This window comes from Tetrao urogallus (assembly GCF_951394365.1).
Source record: "Tetrao urogallus genome assembly, chromosome: 2".
Lineage (NCBI taxonomy): Eukaryota > Metazoa > Chordata > Aves > Galliformes > Phasianidae > Tetrao > Tetrao urogallus.
Window position 1 is genome coordinate 89918588 of NC_136814.1, and position 18230 is coordinate 89936817.

The following is an 18230-nucleotide window of genomic DNA, read 5'->3' on the forward strand; positions in this document are numbered from 1 at the left end:
ATTTCATCAACACATAGCCTTTCTTAAAGATGTCTGAAAGATATCAAGGAGACAGGGGAGGTTAAGATTAGGTGTTAGGAGAAAGTTTTTCACACAGAGGGTGGTGACACACTGGAACAGGTTGCCCAAGGAGGTTGTGGATGCCCCATCCCTGGAGGCATTCAAGGCCAGGCTGGATGTGGCTCTGGGCAGCCTGGTCTGGTGGTTGATGAGCCTGAACATAGCAGAGGGGTTGGAACTACATGATCATTGTAGTCCTTTTCAACCCAGGCTATTCTAGGATTCTATGATTTGATTTATTACAAGAACATGTTAGGAAAGAGTTGGAGACTGCTGCTGCACTCCTGATGAAATATTTACTAATCACTGGGAGGAGAGAACCTTTCCTGCCAGTAAGGAGTTACAGATTTAGAACCATACAAACCAAAATACAAGAGGAAATAATCTAGAAGAGTTAAACAGTCTGATGGTTTGATGGTAGTCCCTCTCTGCTTAGCCTACTCTCCAAAACAAGCCTACTCTCCAAAACTTGCAGAATGTGGATATAATAAAAAGGGTCTCACGTGGGAAATCTGAACTAAAAGCTATTGTTTGTAAGAGGTGACAGATGCACACATATACTTAATTGTAAAAGTCTTGTCCCAGCATCCTATACTGAGCTTATCCCAGAGATTACACAGCAAACTGGTCAGCAACAAAGAAACTCAGGCAGATGTTATGGCAAAAACTTAGAGGCGTTTACAGTACCACGATCAGCAGCTTAATTTAAACATGCATGTAAGTCCACTGAAGCCACCAGGTATTAAACAAAGTAGTGAGTTTCTCATACTGAGTTTGATGACATTATGAGACTATGGAATTTCTGAGAAGAAAAAAAAAATCTAAGCAAACCATGCAGTAGAACTGAAAGAAATGAAAATATATACAATCTGTGCTAACAAAAAGCACCTTATTTTTCAGGTCCTTGCCTGAGGTTCAGAAGTGTTTCTATACACATACTTCAGAGTTTCATTCTTTTTTAAGCTAAAAACTAAACAAATGAGAAAAGCTGCTCTTGGTTCAGTTTTTCAAATGAAATATAGAAGCAACATATTCACTGAAATCAGGAATTATTAAAAAAAAATATACAAAAACCAAATCATGCAAACAAACAAAAACAAAACTGAAATAAATTTTCTCTTGGGTCTGAGTGTTCACTCTTGTAAGACTGGCCTAAATCTGACCACGGATTCACCACAATCCATCACATAATTGCATCTTTATGACAAAAGCCTCATTTATTCCCGTGAAGACTCTGCACTTTGTTCAGACCTTCAGAATTCCCTTTCTGTCCCTAAACCAGGGTAATAGGTTTCAGCCCTATAACATAAAGCTTGTATATAATACAGTAAGGCAAGTGATCCGGTTCAATTACTTCCTGAATTTCAGAAAGACACTTCTGAAAGGCAGCTTTGCTACTTCTAAGAGAACAAGGAGTCTTACACTGCTTAAGAGAATTTCCTATTATTCTGCTGAGGAAGAAAGGATAGGGACCTTCTTCTGACCCCATAAAAGATGCCTCCTAGGTAGACAGATGACTGGTTGCCCTTCATCAGCATTCCTTCTTAACCCTGTGGACTAATCTAACCCAGATCTTATTGACTGTAGCAGAGAACACTATCACTGTGCCAGTGGCCCACTGATTGCATTATTAGTTGATAAGGCTTTGTAATTAGGCCTCAAACCCTCCTCAGTAAATCTCCAATTTCACCCCTCAGAGACTCTGAGTAGATGCTAGTACACTACAGGGCCTCAGAAAGCTGCTAATGAAGTGTGTAATGAGGCTTTTTGGAGTCAGAAGATTGAGGAAAAACACAAGAAGAAAAAACACAAAAAGACTGAAGGAAAACAGAAGATTGAAGAAAAAAATATAAATAAAACGCATATAATAGGTGAGGATTAGTTTTCTAGTGACTTTCCCCACCTCTTCTATTCAAAATGTACCTCAGGAACAGCTACTAAATCATTCCTACTTTAAAACACATAAGATTTCAGAGTACATTGAAGTTTACTCTTAAAAATTACAACAAAAAAGGCTTGCCTCAGTAGTTTGCCACATCATAGAAATATGACACATTTCTCTAGCTGCATTTGAACTCTCAACTGTGAAGTTCTTTGCAGCATCCCTATTTCTCTTCTTTTGTTTTCAGTTCCTCATGTTGTAAGTGTGCTATGGTTACCATAAATGATTATAGGTGGTAAGATTATATTTTTAAATGGAGATTTCCCTTTCTCTTAGAGGATCTTTTGGTATTTCATGCTTCTTTCTGAGCCAAGCCCTCTGGCAGATGAGTGCTATCACATCTTGTTCTGGTTCAACCTCCTTTATCTGTTCTTTGGCAAGAACAATAGTGCCAAAATGGAGTCTGTAGAACAGAACATGTGCACATGCCTTGAGTCATATTTCTGATACTCAAATCAGCATAAATCAGTATGAGCAGGAAGAGATGAAATCTCTCCATCTAAAAAAATGTAAGGGCAGGGAAAAATTATTGTTAACACAGATCATTGCAGCTGGTGTAACTTTAAGTCCAGAAAACATTTGTGGGTCAACAATTTCAGGTCTAATTCAGGCACATCAGCTAAAACTGCTAAATAAAGTAGTTTTATATTGAGGAATCAGACTTCAAAGGAAAGTGGCTGAAATGTAGACATGCACAGTGTTCTTCAAGTGTGCTGTAGGGTTTAATAAGACCCAACAATGCTGCTTTTCTCCATAAACAAGATTTCACAATAAACAAGCACTTCATGAAACACTTCAATAAGGGGCTGCAACACTTTAGAGGAGAACAGAGGGAGAACTTAGCCAAGAGAAAAAAAAGAGCATTGCTATTCTACCATGGCAATCTACCAAATAATTATTGCCATGGCAGATTTCCTTCCTCATTGAAACAACATTTGTATAGTACCTACCCACACAGGTACTTGTAGCACCTATTCACATACCTTGATGTCTGCTCACCCATTAACGTAATGTATCTGGACTACCTGCTACCACTGTAACGTCTGCCATTAGAGAATCAAGAAACAGAAGTACACATTGCTGTCACTGTTTTTATTTCATTGTAGCTTAATCTATTTTATCTTTATGCATGTGGCTTCTAGTTTCCCATGAGTCAGAGCATAATGGAAATCTTTAGCACAGCACGATCATTCATTTGCGTGATACCAGTATGATCTTCAAATGGAGCACATTAGCTTTGGGCTGAGTGCTATTGTTATCCCTTTTGACTAAATGGTTAGACAGCTTTCAGTCTTTCACAGCACTTCAAAAAGGAGATACTGAAAAAACAGAGCAAGCTACTTCTATGGCGCTACCCTGTTCATTTACATAATCAGTATATTAAGTCCTCTTTTCCTGTATACGAGAAGCATCAAATGACTAAAACGTTGTCTTCAATCATATAATTTTTTTTCTATCATGTAGCCCAGAGTTTTATTTTTAGCTTTCCTTTCTAGATCACAACTTTTCTGATGCTTCCATCTCTCAACTTTGCTTTTGCTACAAATACAGAATAATGATATTGTCTAGGTTACAAATTATGTGGGCCAGTCTCTCTTCCAAGGTTCCATGAAACTTATTCAGGATTGACATTCCCTTTGTTTCAGCTAACAATTCCATTACTTGTTCAGCCCTCTGCACTGTTACTGTAAATGAAAATACCTGACAGCACAGTATACACCTTCTACATTCTATATTCTGCAAACTGCCTTCCATCAGAGTTGATGGAGTGACTGTATGAGTTTCAATAGGGCCAAGTGTCAGGTCTTCCATTTTGGTCACAACAACCCCAGGCAACCCTACAGGCTTGGGGAGGAGTGGCCAGAAAGCAGCCTGATGGAAAGGGATCTTGGTGCACTGACACACAGCTGGCTGATTATGAGCCAGCAGTGTGCCCAGGTGGCCAAGAAGGCCAATGGCATCCTGGCTTGTATCAGGAATGGTGTGGTGAGCAGGACTAGGGAAGTCATCCTGCCCTGTACTCAGCACTGGTGAGGCCCAACCTCGAGTACTGTGTTCAGTTTTGGGCATCTCAGCACAGAAAGGACACTGAGGTGCTGGAGCAGATCCAAAGAAGGGCAACAAAGTTTGTGAAGGGCTTGGGAATATGCCCTATGAGGAGAGACAGAAGGAACTGGGGCTGTTTATTCTGGGGAATGGGAGGCTGAGGGGAGACCTTATTGCTCTCTTCCAATATCTGAAAGGTGCTTACAGCAGGAGGGTTGGTCTCTTCTCACTGGTGACAGGTGACAGGATGGGGGAAATGGCCTCAAGTCGCATCAGGGTAAGTTTAGGTTGGATATCAGGAAAAACTTCTTTACAGAAAGGGTTGTTAAGCACTGGAATAGACTCTCTAGGGAGGTGGTTGAGTCACCATCCCTGGATGTGTTTAAAAACCATTTGAATGTGGTGCTCAGGGACATGATTTAGCAGAGGGTTGTTAGAGTTTGGGTAGTATGGTTAGGTTGTGGTTGGACTCGATGATCTTTTTTTAGTCTTTTCCAGCCTGAGCAATTCTGTGATCTATGATTTGAACTCCATCCCCAGTAGCTTCACACAAAGTAAAAAACAATGGACTGAATGAAAAGGCTTGCTTCACCTCCAACACACACATATACGCTCAAAAGATACTGAATCTGACATCTAGAAGATTTTCTATGCCTTATCATAAAGCAAAGTAAAAAATACTAAAAAAGAAAAAAAAAAAAAAGCATGTTTCCCTTGTAACTCTCAGTAATTTTCACAATAAATGGCACTTCTGGAACAATTTCAAGAAATCAAAAAGTTCAAAGAAAGCAGATTCAGATATGTGTCCTGTCTCCAGCACAGCAAGCTTTATTGTATTATATTTCACTCAAATGCAATTTTGAAATAATAATAATAAATTACATTGGCCTTTGACTTGAAGTTATAGAAGTGAGTAGCATGACATGCTACTAATTCTTTTGAAACAGCATTCACAAAGTAAGAGTTGAACTGCATTTGTCTTCAGTGGGTAGTCTATAGATATCTGGATGCATTTAATTTTTGAAAAATCCAGCAAAATTTGAATCACTTAGACCACATCAGAAATAAGTCAGGTCTGTTATCTGACCCTTCAGCCAACTGATGCACATGATTAAACTTTCTTATCCTGCATTGAGGGTGATTGCATCCAGCAGGGTGAGTCCATGCAACATGCCTGGGTGCTGCCTAGCAGCTAGCCTGGTGCTGGGCTGCAGGCAGGCTGGGATGATGCTGGCTGTGCCAATGGTTTGATAGTGGCGATGATCAGACGGCACTGTTTGGGTGCAAGCCCTGCAACTACCGTCTGTGTGGAAAGGAGGAGGGCAGACCCTCAACTTCTTTTTCATTTCCACTTGGACTAAAACATGCTTCTTTCCAAGAGCTACTTAAAATAAATGATCTCAGAATGTTAATGGTCATATTAAATCAGTTATGTTTACCTGCTTGTTATGTTGTTACATAAAATTATTTACTCAGATACAAATATGCATTTTCAGTGTTCATGAATTTTTAATGTTTGATTTTCTCAATCTTTGAGCAACACGAACCAACAAAACAGGGGCTTACTTTGGTCAAAATATAAATGGAATTTAAATAAGAAATAATTCCTTTCAAAGATGCCTGATACAACTCAGAGGAGAAACATGCACACACAGCAACATTATGTTTAAGGTTAAGTGAAAACTTGTCCAGTTTCCATTTTAGCCTATTCAGTATAGTGATAAAAAAACTAGGTGCATTCTTATGAAACCCTCCTATTGAAGCAAAAGCATGTTTTTATAGCAATGAAACTATCAGTATTCATATTGCAGGTTTACTGGTGCTCTTCCAGATTTCAGTTCTGAGCTATCCTGTCCATTCAAGCAAAGGACTGAGACTAAAAGCCCCATTTTATTTCTGTGCATTAGCTCCCTCCATCCTATAAGCAAGCTAAAAAGCAAGCTAATGCAGCTGACATCTTGAATTATGTAATTTCTCATAAGACATGCCAGTCACGTTATTTAGTCCAGCTATACATGCAAGAAAGCTGTTCAAAACCTTCACTTTTGGCTCAGCAGTGAGATCAGCAGTACAAAGGGCACTCAGCATGCAAGGAGGATTACTGAACCATGTGGGAGGAGGGAGGAAGGCTCCATGACCATCACCCCTTGATATGCCCTTCATAGCAATCTGACTGACTTTACAGGGACCCGCACTGACAGAGTGACAGGGAAGAACTGGGAGGAGATGGCTTTTGGTGAAATCCCAGGTTTTGGATCATTATTTCATCGATATTTCTGTGAAACAAGAAATTTTCTGTCTGCCTGCTTGCCCAAAGTACTGCATAATGTCAAGGGCTGTTGGAATTTGCAGGTTTTTGCAAGACAGACATTCAAGAATGAGGATAGTTGTGACATTTCTGTCTGAAGGTCACACAGGAAAAACTCAACATGGCAGGCTGGCAGATTCAAGGTACTGTCCCTCAGTTTAAAGCAAAAATGAGGATTTAAAAGATACATGAGCAACAGATCAGATTCTCAGTTATTTCTAGCGCAGCGTTATGACAAATTGTCAGCAGATCCCGAGTAGTACTTCACAGTATCACAAAAACTATCCTTTTCCTACTGCAGTTAATGGTTTCTATGCCATTAAATCTTTGGGGGCCAGGAACATGCACTGCTGTCAACCTAACTACACTGCATCTGCATTGCACTGGGGTTTTAATCAACAATGTTTTGAGCAGTTTTCCATGTACCTTCATCCGTGACAGCATGCCTACATCTCCAGTTCATCTGCAGCTGGATCCCATAATCCAGCTACTCACTGACAAATTACCCACTGATCTAGCAGATCCTTTGTCCCTGTCACCTCACGAAAGTTAAATCTGACAGGATAACCTGTATAACAATGCAGTATCTCTCTTACAAGGGGAGCAACTTTTAAAGCAGCATAAGGATTATTTTGTCAATAGTTGGCAAGCACATGATAAGGCAGAGTCAAGAAAGCAGAGTTAAGCTCTGATAGAAACTTGGCTTTCCCCTTTAGTCAACAGATGACACTGGTGCTCCCTGACACTTTGGGATCTAACTGGTGTAGTCCTGCCTGCTCTCCTCAGACTCAGTTGCTATGTCTGTACAAATACATTAACAATTACCACGCCTGTTCTCTAGCCTTGAAGCCAACTGGCACTGCCTGGCCATAACCCCATTGCTATACTCTTTTACCCATCAAAATAGGATGGCTGCATCCAAACTGCCTTTTGGGAATGATCCTGGGCCCATACTACCACCCAGACCAAGTCCCAGCAGTGTCTGAGGAAGTGCTCATAGGCCCAAATGACAAACCCGAGGGAGACCTCTCTAAAACCAGGTCAGCCCGTGTGGTCAGATTTCAGTGCTCAGACCTCTGCTCTGGCACTGTTTAATTTACTAGCAGAAATACAGCTTGTCAATGTGTGAAAGCTGACTACCTCCCCTTTGCCCACTGCCTTCAGAAGGGTCACTTTTGGCAAACTCTGGAATTTAGATCTCCCTTATTTATCACTCTGACCCTTTGCAGGACCCACAGCTTTCACAGTCATTTACAAGAAAACCCAGGACAGAGGAATTCACAAAATAAGCCTCTGCCATTGCTGAGAAATTATGGGCTCCTTACCCTGAACAACCTCTACTCACCCCCTGACGCATGACCACTCTCTTTGCTTCCCAGAGACCTAGAGAAACCCTGACTAAACCAGTCACTATAGCCAGTGTGCCTCAACCTCAAAATCCAGCCCAGACACAACAACTAAGGATATAAATATATATATTTGAATGTTGATTCCAACCACTACCTTTAAGATCTTACATTTTGATGTTTGGAAATCAACCAGGTACAGGTCTGACAGCAGTATTTAGATAAAAAGCCAATGGTCCTACCATTGGAGCTGCTATGCTAGCAAATCCTTCAGATGCACATTCAGATTTGGCTCAGTTGCCTAAACACAGGCCTTTTGCATTCTTTGTGATGCCATAAGTTGTTCTGAATGAATTTTATCAGAGCAGTCTCACTTCACAGTATCTCAGAAGTCTTACAGCATCTCATAGTACACTGTTCTGTATGCATTTGAATAGAAGCTATAGAATTGCATAAGAAATTGTACAAAACCACTGTTCCTTTCAGTAGCAGAGGAAGCTGGTGCTTTTCTTCTAGATTGCAAGCTAAATAATTCAATCTAATTAAGCCAAAAGTTTTTTTTTTTTTGCCTAAGGTTTCTGTTTTGTTTCATTTTATTTTATGAAAGGATGAGTCATTATGCTATACTGTGCATGGTATTATCAAGAGAACAATAAACAGCAATCAAAGGTTTCACTCTTCATTTCTTCTTTTTATGTATTTCTTCCAGGCAAAAAGATCAACTTTCTGAGCTGTGAGAAACACTCAGCCACATAAATAGAAGCACACTGCAAATGTGGCTACCACTTTCCAGTTGTGTTCTAAAGAAGAATTACAGTTTATTTAAAATGATACATTGAAAGGTTGAAGAGAATATAAACATTAACATACAACTGCATGTTTTCCTAAAGTTTTAAAAATTGCATTAGTTATTTAATAGGTTGTATTAAAGATGCAATGAATGAAGAAAAAAAACACAGAACAATGCAAAACAAAACACCAACAATAAAACAATTAATAACAAAAAAGCAGTCAAACCAAAGCATCTACAAAGTGTTAAATGAGTATTATACAATATATCTGACACATAAAGAAAGCACTGTACTGAGAAGATTTAAGGTACCAAACTTATCACAATCATTTGCTTCTTATTATAGCTCTTACAGAATAGTGTATTTTCTATTTCAGAAAAAAAAAAAACCACCAAAAAATCCTGAAGAATTATAAAATTGTCCTCCTAAAAAGAAAAATTTTTAAAGATCTCATATGAAGATGGATATATTTCCTTCAGTAAATACAGTAAACTCTTTCTTAAGTAATACCTTCATTACACAAATGGAGGAAGACAGCAGTTTTTCATCCGCTAATCAAGAGAAACTGTAGCTAATTTAAAACTAAGTAAGACAAAGTTAGCTTTACCTACAGTATAATCTTTTCCTACGAAGAACGATCCCTATCAATGAGACACAAAGAAAAATAATCTACTCTGGATAAAACTGGAAATTTTCAGGAAGGGTTATAACATGGTGTAGTAAAACTTACTTTTGATGATCTCCCAATGGTCTTTGTCCAATGGATTTTAATAATGACTCGGGTCGAACTGCTAATTTTGGTGATGTCTTGGGGCTAGTATCAGAGTCTCCACTTTCCTCATCTCCCATAGCCTTAATATAGCTCCCGCTTCTCATTCTTCTGCAAGGAATCTCTTCATCTTTCCCACCGGCAGGGTATCCTCCCCATTCATCCTGAGGTACCTAATAGAGACCATCAAACACAAATGCAAAACATGCATTGTTTTCATATACTTAAATACTTCTTTCCAGTTTCCATTTTATACAGAAAAGTCGTGATTTTTTTTTCTTCAGAAAAAAAATCACTTAGAAAAAAATTTCTAAGGGTCACAAATGATTTGGGAACTTACTTTCAATATCAGGATGGGAAATCTTAATTTTATAAATGTTAGAACCTCAGAAACAATCAAGTCATTGCTTGAGAGCTTTGTTGCAAGGTCTACATGTACATATGCTGTAAATTACAGGAAATCTTGACCTCTTAAAAGTTTGCATGCAGATTGGCAGCTGATAAACAGTTAGCTGATCGTATGTCAAAGACAGAAAACTCACTCACTGAGGTCTTTAAATTAAGCTAAGCCACGATTTATGCATAAATGGGCACTATTTTGATTAAGGACAAACTTCTGAAAAAGAAAAAAAAAAGCATATGTGGATTTTTGTTTTTGTTTTTTAATTTAGCAACTGCTAAATACTTCATAGAGATTGTAACATATCAGGAATGCAGCAAGTTACTAATAATACATAGAAGCTGGAGTTGCTTTCATACAGTTGGGGTGGTTTTCCAAAAAGTAATTCTAGTGGTCAGAATATAGATGTGTCTATACTGCAAACTGTCAGAGAACTGAATAGGAATAGTATTTTCAATTTCCAGTGAAACCAGCCTTGTTTAAAGACTTGCATATAAGCTCAGCAAGCATGGTTATGGGCTCACAGGTTACGGGCTGACCTGCTGGAAGGGAGCTCTGCAGAGAAGGACCTGGGTGTCCTGATGGACAACAGGTTGGCCATGAGCCAGCAGTGTGCCCTTGATGCCAAAAAGGCCAACGGGATCCTGGGGTGCATTGAAAAGAGCGTGGCCAACAGGTCAAAGGAGGTGATCCTCCCCCTCTACTCTGCCCTGGTGAGGCCACATTTAGAATACTGTGAACAGTTCTGGGCTCCTCAGTTCAAGAAAGACAGGGAACTTCTAGAGAGAGTCCAGTGGAGTGCCACAAAGATGATGAGGGGTCTGAAGCATCTTTCATATGAGAAAAAGCTGAGAGATCTGGAACTGTTCTACCTGGAGATGACAATGCTGAGAGAGAATCTTACCAATGCTTATAAATATCTAAAGGTAAGTGAATGGGACTCTTCTCAGCAGTACCCAGATCAGTGACAAGGAACAATTGGTACAGTATGGAACAGAAGAAGGTCTATGAGTACATGAGGAATAACTTCTTTACTTTGAAGGTCACAGAGCAATGGACAAGCTCATTGGAGGCTCCTTTTTTGGAGATGTTCAAAACCCTTCAAAACAGTCTCTTTCCTGTGCAACCTACTTTGAGGAACCTGTTTTAGCAGGGGGGTTGGACTCAATAATCTCCAGAGGTCTGTGATTTACTTAAATAATATAAGCGACTCACTGAAATCCATTATAATGATTTACAGTTAAAAAGAAAGATGCAGCAGAACACTTTGGTGGACCAGGGCTGATGCACTTGGCAGCATCAAATCCTTTATAAGCACAATGACTTCCTATATATTACAAAGTAGAATGGCATTATTTCCCAACACACTATAAATCAGAACTTCAAGTAAAACATATATTAAGGAGTTTCTGCAAAGCAAGATGCCAAATAAAGACTTTCAAGTCAAATATTTTTCAGACCTAAAGACAGAGTTCACTGTGGAGCTCAGTAAATGTTCCCATTGATTTCTGCAGGATTGGAGTTCAGATTTAAAGAACTAACATGATCCCCTGTCATCTTCGCTGCCTTTCAAGATATATGAATCAGCCACACAACAGGTGAACTGGAGTAGTGCTTTGAGTCCCAAAAAGGGATTAGGGAGGAAATGAAATTTTAAAAAAGAGGGTGAACAAGTAAAGATAGAGATATTAAAGAAACAAGCACAGGAGAGAAAGAGATACTGATAATATGGTCAGTGAGAAAGATGAATCAGACCACAATGAGCAGAGAATGTTAGAGGGCATTATCAAATATCAAAGAAATAAATTACGAGTTATATTCCTATATGAAGTAACAAGATGGAACATGAATCTAAATGAATTATGGCTAGATCATACAAAAAAACAAAGCTTAAGTCTAAGATTCTGTGAAACTTTAATTATTATTCAGCTTTGGATGGTGGTTGGATGAATAGCATGAAAATTTCTGTCCAAACTTGAAGCCTCTAAATGTGATACATCCTCTTCATTTCCTTTCTAAAACCTAACACTATAAGTATGTTGGAGGAAAGACTTTGGGGATTCTGTGAAAATTAAGAGGTATTTACGTGTAGTAGTACTTGTAGGAGTTAGTCCCCTAATATATTCAGTATAAATATTTTTAAGCATTATTATCCACAGCTGGCAGTACAGTTTAATGTAAAAATCAGAATTAAAAAATGATACTATGAAATATTAATGGATATCATATAAACAGGCTCTCACTTTTAAAAGCTCTCTATTACTTATACGTCAGCAAAGCTAAAAAAAAGTTCCAAATCCTGAAAAAGGTTTTAATGGACATCCAGATGAACAAGGTATACAGATAAGGATAGGATAAGGATAAAGGAATAAATACAGGCTTAGTTGTGGTGCTTGAAAGTGAAAGCTTATTTTAAAAGAGAGGAATGACTGATTTTTCACATTAAAAAGCTTTATAAAAAACAAATATTAGAGTCACGTCTTACTGTTATTGCTAATTACGTTTCTTATACTTTCTGAGTTCGTAACTTAAATGAATTCCAAAGAAAGAACTGAAGAATCCCTACTCTATTTGTGCTTGTGATGCTGCACACACACACACACACACCATGAATCCCGTTATAACCATAATAACCAGCTGACTATCACACAAACCTGTTATTGAAATAGAAGCATTACATACAATTAAAATAGGTATGCATTTTTTTTTTTTTTACTGTTGTGCCATACAAAGGAACAGAATCCAACAAGCACAGGAGTTCTGAAGCCTGGCAAGGAAGTTTCACTGCATGTTCTCTCAGATTTCATACCCAGCCTATGAAAACATCTGGAGTCCATCTGCTGTCTTCAGAAACAATTAAGGGCCATTGACATTGATTTGTCCTCACAGTGCAAGAAAAGAAGCAAAATCTGAGCCCCAGTTTGGCCAGAACTGGTTCATTAATGACTTTAACTGATGGGTTAAATATTCAGAAAAATCCAGGCAGTCTCAGGCTGCACCGTAGCTTTAAAGACAAGTAGTACTATAATAGTACAGGAAATAGTACAGGAAAGAGTTTTCTTTGTACTGAAGTATTAACAACAATGTTTTACAGCAAATGTGAGGGTCATTATATGTGTATTTTCCGAAATATGAAAGTGCCTTACAGCATGCAGAAATACTTTCTTACAATGGTTACCAGCCCCTGAAATTCCCATCTGCAGGGTTTGCAGCTGCTAATTGGGAATAATTACCCTAATTATCTACTTGCATATAGCAATGAGTGCTGATATTTATAACGTTGAAAAAAAAAGTCTTCCTTCTGTTCTAGATGTTAACATGAATTCTTGTGTATGCAGTTTTTACCCACAGAGGAGTTAGACTGCATATTACCATGTGAATTTCCTTTTGTAAGAACAACGAGCTGACAAGGTCCAGATCTTTTCCTTTATTTTTGCCACTGGCTGCTGATTTCATTATAAATACTGCAGAAAATCATGAGTTTCTTACACCAATTAAATACATTGTTGCTACGAGGAGCAAAAGGATGTACAGAAAATGGATTTAATCATTCTGATTTTCATTCACTGTTTATCTCAGGTTTGTTACTGAGGTCCAGAATCTGGTACTTAAAACTTACCTTATTACATTTTATGCAGCAGATCCTAGAAGTGAACTCCAGAACCTTAGGTAGGAGCCCGAATTTGCCAGAAAAAGTGTCTTGGAGAATTAGCTTCTTTATAACAGTGTCCAAAAGGAATCAAAAGGTCCCTTTAGTTAGTCAATCGGAAGTCAGAGTATGAAGAAAAATCTAAACTCTTTCCTCTTTATAGTGTTCATTGTATCCAGTTACAGGCAGCAGAAAGGTCCTTTTGTCGTTTCCCGTTTAGAACCCATCTTCTGAAAATTAAATTCAAACTTTTTTTCTTCCCGTAAAATGCTCAGAATTACTAGAAAAGGTTCAGTAGAAGAGGATTTTGTGTATAAGAAAGTGTGTTGCAGCAATCATGACCCAGGCAATTACCTTGTAAAAAGGAACCTAAGTTATAGTCCTGAGCCAAACGCTCACATGAACTTTATGCACAAGAGTTTTAGCATTACATTGTGGATAATTTGAAGAAAAAAAGAAATGCCCTAATTCTAAGCTGCCTTAGAAATGCCTTCTAAGCTGGGGAACTGGGAAAATGTGGTTTGGAGCCCAAATCTCTCAAGGTAGAAACAGAACAGAGATCTTAACAGTGTGAATTTGAGTGTTCTAGAGTACAGTTTTTTACATTTCCCTGATCTAGAAGAAAAGCTTTCACCCTTTTGTTTTTTCTGAAGTCCTTTGTGTCGGTGTGTCTTACTTTTGCTTAGATTACATTGATCAGAAGAACAGGGCTGAAGGAGGCTTGCCTTCAGACCCCTAATTGGGCTTCTGCAGTAGGTCTTCCCCAATTCTCAAATTGCGTACATTCTCTATATGTAAACAGAAGTACATCTATGCAGAAAACAAGAATGAATTCACTAAAGTTCTGGAATCATGGAATTGCTGATGTTAGAAGGGTCCTCAGAGGTCTCCAATCCAGCCTCCTTGTCAAGGCAGTGTCAGGTACAGCACACAGTCCAGATGGGTTTTGCTAAGAATGGAGACTCCAAAATCTCTCCAGGCAACTTGTTCCCATGTTTAATCATGCTTATGGTAGAAAAATGTTTCCTTATATCTAACTATAGATGGGAAATCTAGGCTCCCATTCAGGTACTAGTGTTGGCAGTCAAAATACTCAACCTTGCATTTAAAAAACACTGATGTCAAAACTGGAAGAATCAATTAATTATTCATTCTTCTGGAATCTGACTACTGTTAATTCAATGATCTTAGTTTAGGATTTTGCTAAAGAAGTCAAACCAGCAACTGCCACTGGCCTGTCAAAATAGATCTGCCCCTGGTGTTACAGGCACTTCTGTAGCATTTGGTCCCAGTGCCAAGAGTTTTAAAGGTGTTCCACCACTGAATTGCTGATCTGCTTAAAATATGGCATACCATTTTATTATCTAAAATGAAACACTTCTAAATATATGGCTTCAGCTGAGGAAGCTGACTATCACTTCTTCTTATTTCTCATACTGAAAGGTTAAAATGAGAATTACCTACCTCAGAGGAGTCCTGTGAAATTTAATTAGCATGCAGATGTAAAATGCACTGAAATATTCATTTTGACCTAAATCTTATTTCAGTAATATATATTTCACATTTTACTAGAAGCTGTCTGTGCATGAAATTAGACTACAGATGATAGAAAGAAGGGTAAGATAGGAAACAGTACGTAATTGATACGTAATTGTAATTTTATGCTTTCTCTGTCTGGTCAAGATGACCAAAAAAAAAAAAAAAAGGACAATATCTGAAATGTAGGTAGATTTTTTTCTCAAGTGAAGTCTTCTTTGAGAAGCCTTAGAAGAACAATCTCTGTGCACAGCTGTAAATAGGTGAAACAGATGAAAATCTTGCAAGGCAGATTGAAATGTTCTTAGCATGGTAGGAATTTTCTTGGTATTATAATGAGAGTTGGGAGTTGGCTCTATGTTTTTAAAAACTTAACAGAAGAAGGAACAGTGACTAATTACTAGAATTTTCTTCTGAAATTAATGACATTCTACTGGCTGTGGATGCTAAACACTACTGGTTTTTACAGGGTGTTGAGCACATTATCTAAAAATAAAGCTTTGTTTTCTCAGTAGCTAACCTTATGCTTGCGTCTCAACACCATTCTCAGAACACATTTTAATCTATGTTTCCTGCATTTTGTTTTTTAAAATGTGCTGATTCATTTTTCAATGAGTATGAACTATACAATGAAGCCATTCAAAAATCTCTACAAAATATGTCAGGGACTCCTCCTCACCACTAACAATGCCAATCCTCTTAATTAGCTTTAATTTTCACATGCCACCCCCTATTCCCTGAATGTCTTGACAACTCAAAAGTACAGAGAGTTCTTTCAGCGTTCTCCACTAAGTCAATCAACATCAGGATCAAGGCAGAACCTAATCTGAGAATGCAAGCTGTCTTTGTCTTACCTGCAATTCTCCCTATACTTTGATATGAATAACCATAGTATGACAGGAAGATGAAGAACATCACATAGATACTAAACAATGTAGGCTTTACAATGGCTTGCAAACAACAAATCTTGAAATCAGGAATCTGAGAATCGATGGACTCTCAACACTCATGCACATCACAAAACATAAATATAATATTCCAGCTGGAAAGTTTTCAAATAGAAACAACAGTGCCAGTGTTCTTTACTGCCTGATTTTAGTTTTTCACAGGCAATCCCACTCAAAGTTCCTCTCCTTGATGAGAAGATTTACATCCAGTGTAATCGGGATTGTTTGCTCACCACTTTTTTACTTTCTAGAAAACAGAGTTCCTTTCATTAAAATAATACTTACAACAAACAAACAAACAAAGTGAACCAGCAATAGGTTTCCTGATTGGTTTTCCAGCAGCAATGCTGTAATTTGTAACCCAAGGATGGTTAAATCATTGAATCCTTAGTGTTCAAAGGTCATCAAGCCCAACTCCCCTGCAATTAACAGGGACACCACATCTAGATAGGTTCCCAGGGCTTGATCCAGCTTCACCTTGAAAGTCTCCAGGGATGGAGCATCAACCACATCACTGGGCAACTTGTTCCAGTGCCTCACCACCCTCACTGTAAAAGACGTTTTCTTTACGTCCAACCTAATTCTACCGTCTTTAAGCTTGAAATCATTTCCCCTTGTTCTATCACAACAGACCCTCGTAAAGAGCCCAGCCCCTTACTTCTCATAGTTCCCATTAAAATACTGAAAGGCTGCTATCAGGACACCTGGGAGTCTTCTCCAGGCCGAACAGCCTCAGCTCTTTCAGCCTGTCCTCACAGGAGAGGAGTTCCATCCCTTGGATCAGTTTTATGCCCCCCCCTCTGGACTGAGGGCTCCAGATCTGGATGCAGTTCTCCATATGAGGCCTCATCAGCACAGAGTAGAGGTGCAGGATAACCTCCCTTGCCCTGCTGGCCATGCTTCTTTATGTGCAGCCCAGGCTACAGTTGGCTTTCTGGGTTGTGACGGCACACTGTTGGCTCACATCCAGCTTGTCATTCACCAGAACCCCCAGGCCTTTTTTGGAAAGGCTGCACTCAATCCTTTCATCCCCCAGCTTGTATGCATACTGTTGCCTCAACCCAGGTGCAAGACCTGGCACTTGGATTGGTTGAACCTCATTAGGTTAATCTGTGCACTGCTCATGCTCATGCTTGTGAGGACAGACTGGCTTTGTTTATATTGCTCAGAGCAATGTGTGGCAAATGCCCACCTCATGACATACTGCGCTTGTACAAAGCAGACTTGCCATTCAGCTAGCTGCAAATATTATGCTCCACAAATTCCATGATACATTGCTGGTTCCCTCTGGGATCTTCTGGATATGCACCATGCTGGCACAGTGAACCAAGGTGCAGTCAGATGTCAGCAGTGAGTTTGTCCTCACTCTGACTTTTCCTTGCTAAGCCTGGAGCTCACTGATATCATAAATACAACATAAGATTGAACTGAAGGGAGAGCTTTGGTTGTGCTTAAATGAGAACACAGGGACAGCCTGTTAATCCAAGACATAAAAACAGTATGAATTCAACCAAGCACGTTAGGTTCTGCTCAACTATGTGTTTCCTTTCGTAATTGACTCAGGATGCTGCTTCATGGCCAGCCTAAGCTGATGAAAAATATACTACCATCAGTGTAGACTGAACAGGTTTTCCTTAACCAATATTCAGCTTTTCTAGCAAACCCAGTAGTTGTAAAGTGATTTAGAGTGTTGGTTGGAAAATAACCCTAACAAGAATAATTAATTTTTTATCTGAACTGGTGAGGTGCTGCACAGTCATCAGTACTAGAGAGGGTAAAAATGGCATGATGACTGCTTTATGGTGAAGATTCACTGTCTTATGTGGAGGCCAAACCAGCCTGCAGCACCCCACATCCATACGGCTTTGCAATCTGCGCCTCCAAAGCAGTGTGTCTTCTGAGAACAGTCTCTGATCTGCAGTATGTCCTGATCTGTACCCAGGAGCCGTTTAGGGAAATTCTAGCTGGCTGGGATCAAAACAGTGCCTGAGAAGCCAAATAACAAAACAGCATAGAGAATCAGGGTGTAGTGCCAAGAAACTTTTCCGAATACTATTCAGTATAGTAGTTAGATTGTTGGAAGTTTTAAAGGTCATCTGGTCCAAGCCTGCTTCAGTGAACAGGGATATCTGCAGCTAGATCAGGGTGCTCAGAGCACCTATAGTTACAGCAGGTTGCTTACAGCCCCATCTAGCCTGACCTTGAGTGTTTCCAGAGATGGGGCATCCACCACCTCTCTGGGCAACCTGCTCCAATGCCTCACCACCTCTGGATGGCATCCCATCCCTCTGGGGTGTGGACTGCACTACATAACTTGGTGTCATCAGCAGAGTTGCTGATGGTGATTTTGTTAGTATGGATGCAATCTAAGGGAGCAAGTGTTTCAATAATGCACAAGCCACAGAAGCACCAAAGACAGAAACTTGGAACTTCTCA

General features: G+C 39.2%; 1 protein-coding gene across 1 annotated transcript in view; it reads right to left on the bottom strand.

The window, feature by feature from the left end:
* DLGAP2 (DLG associated protein 2) overlaps window positions 1–18230 on the bottom strand; it is a gene marked incomplete at its 3' end in the record, with an annotated part of 367470 nt that overhangs the window by 57971 nt on the left and 291269 nt on the right. Inside the window, exon 6 of the mRNA XM_079532930.1 lies at window positions 9224–9435. Coding sequence (XP_079389056.1) covers window positions 9224–9435 — 212 coding nt within the window. The remainder of the gene's footprint in view (window positions 1–9223; window positions 9436–18230) is intronic.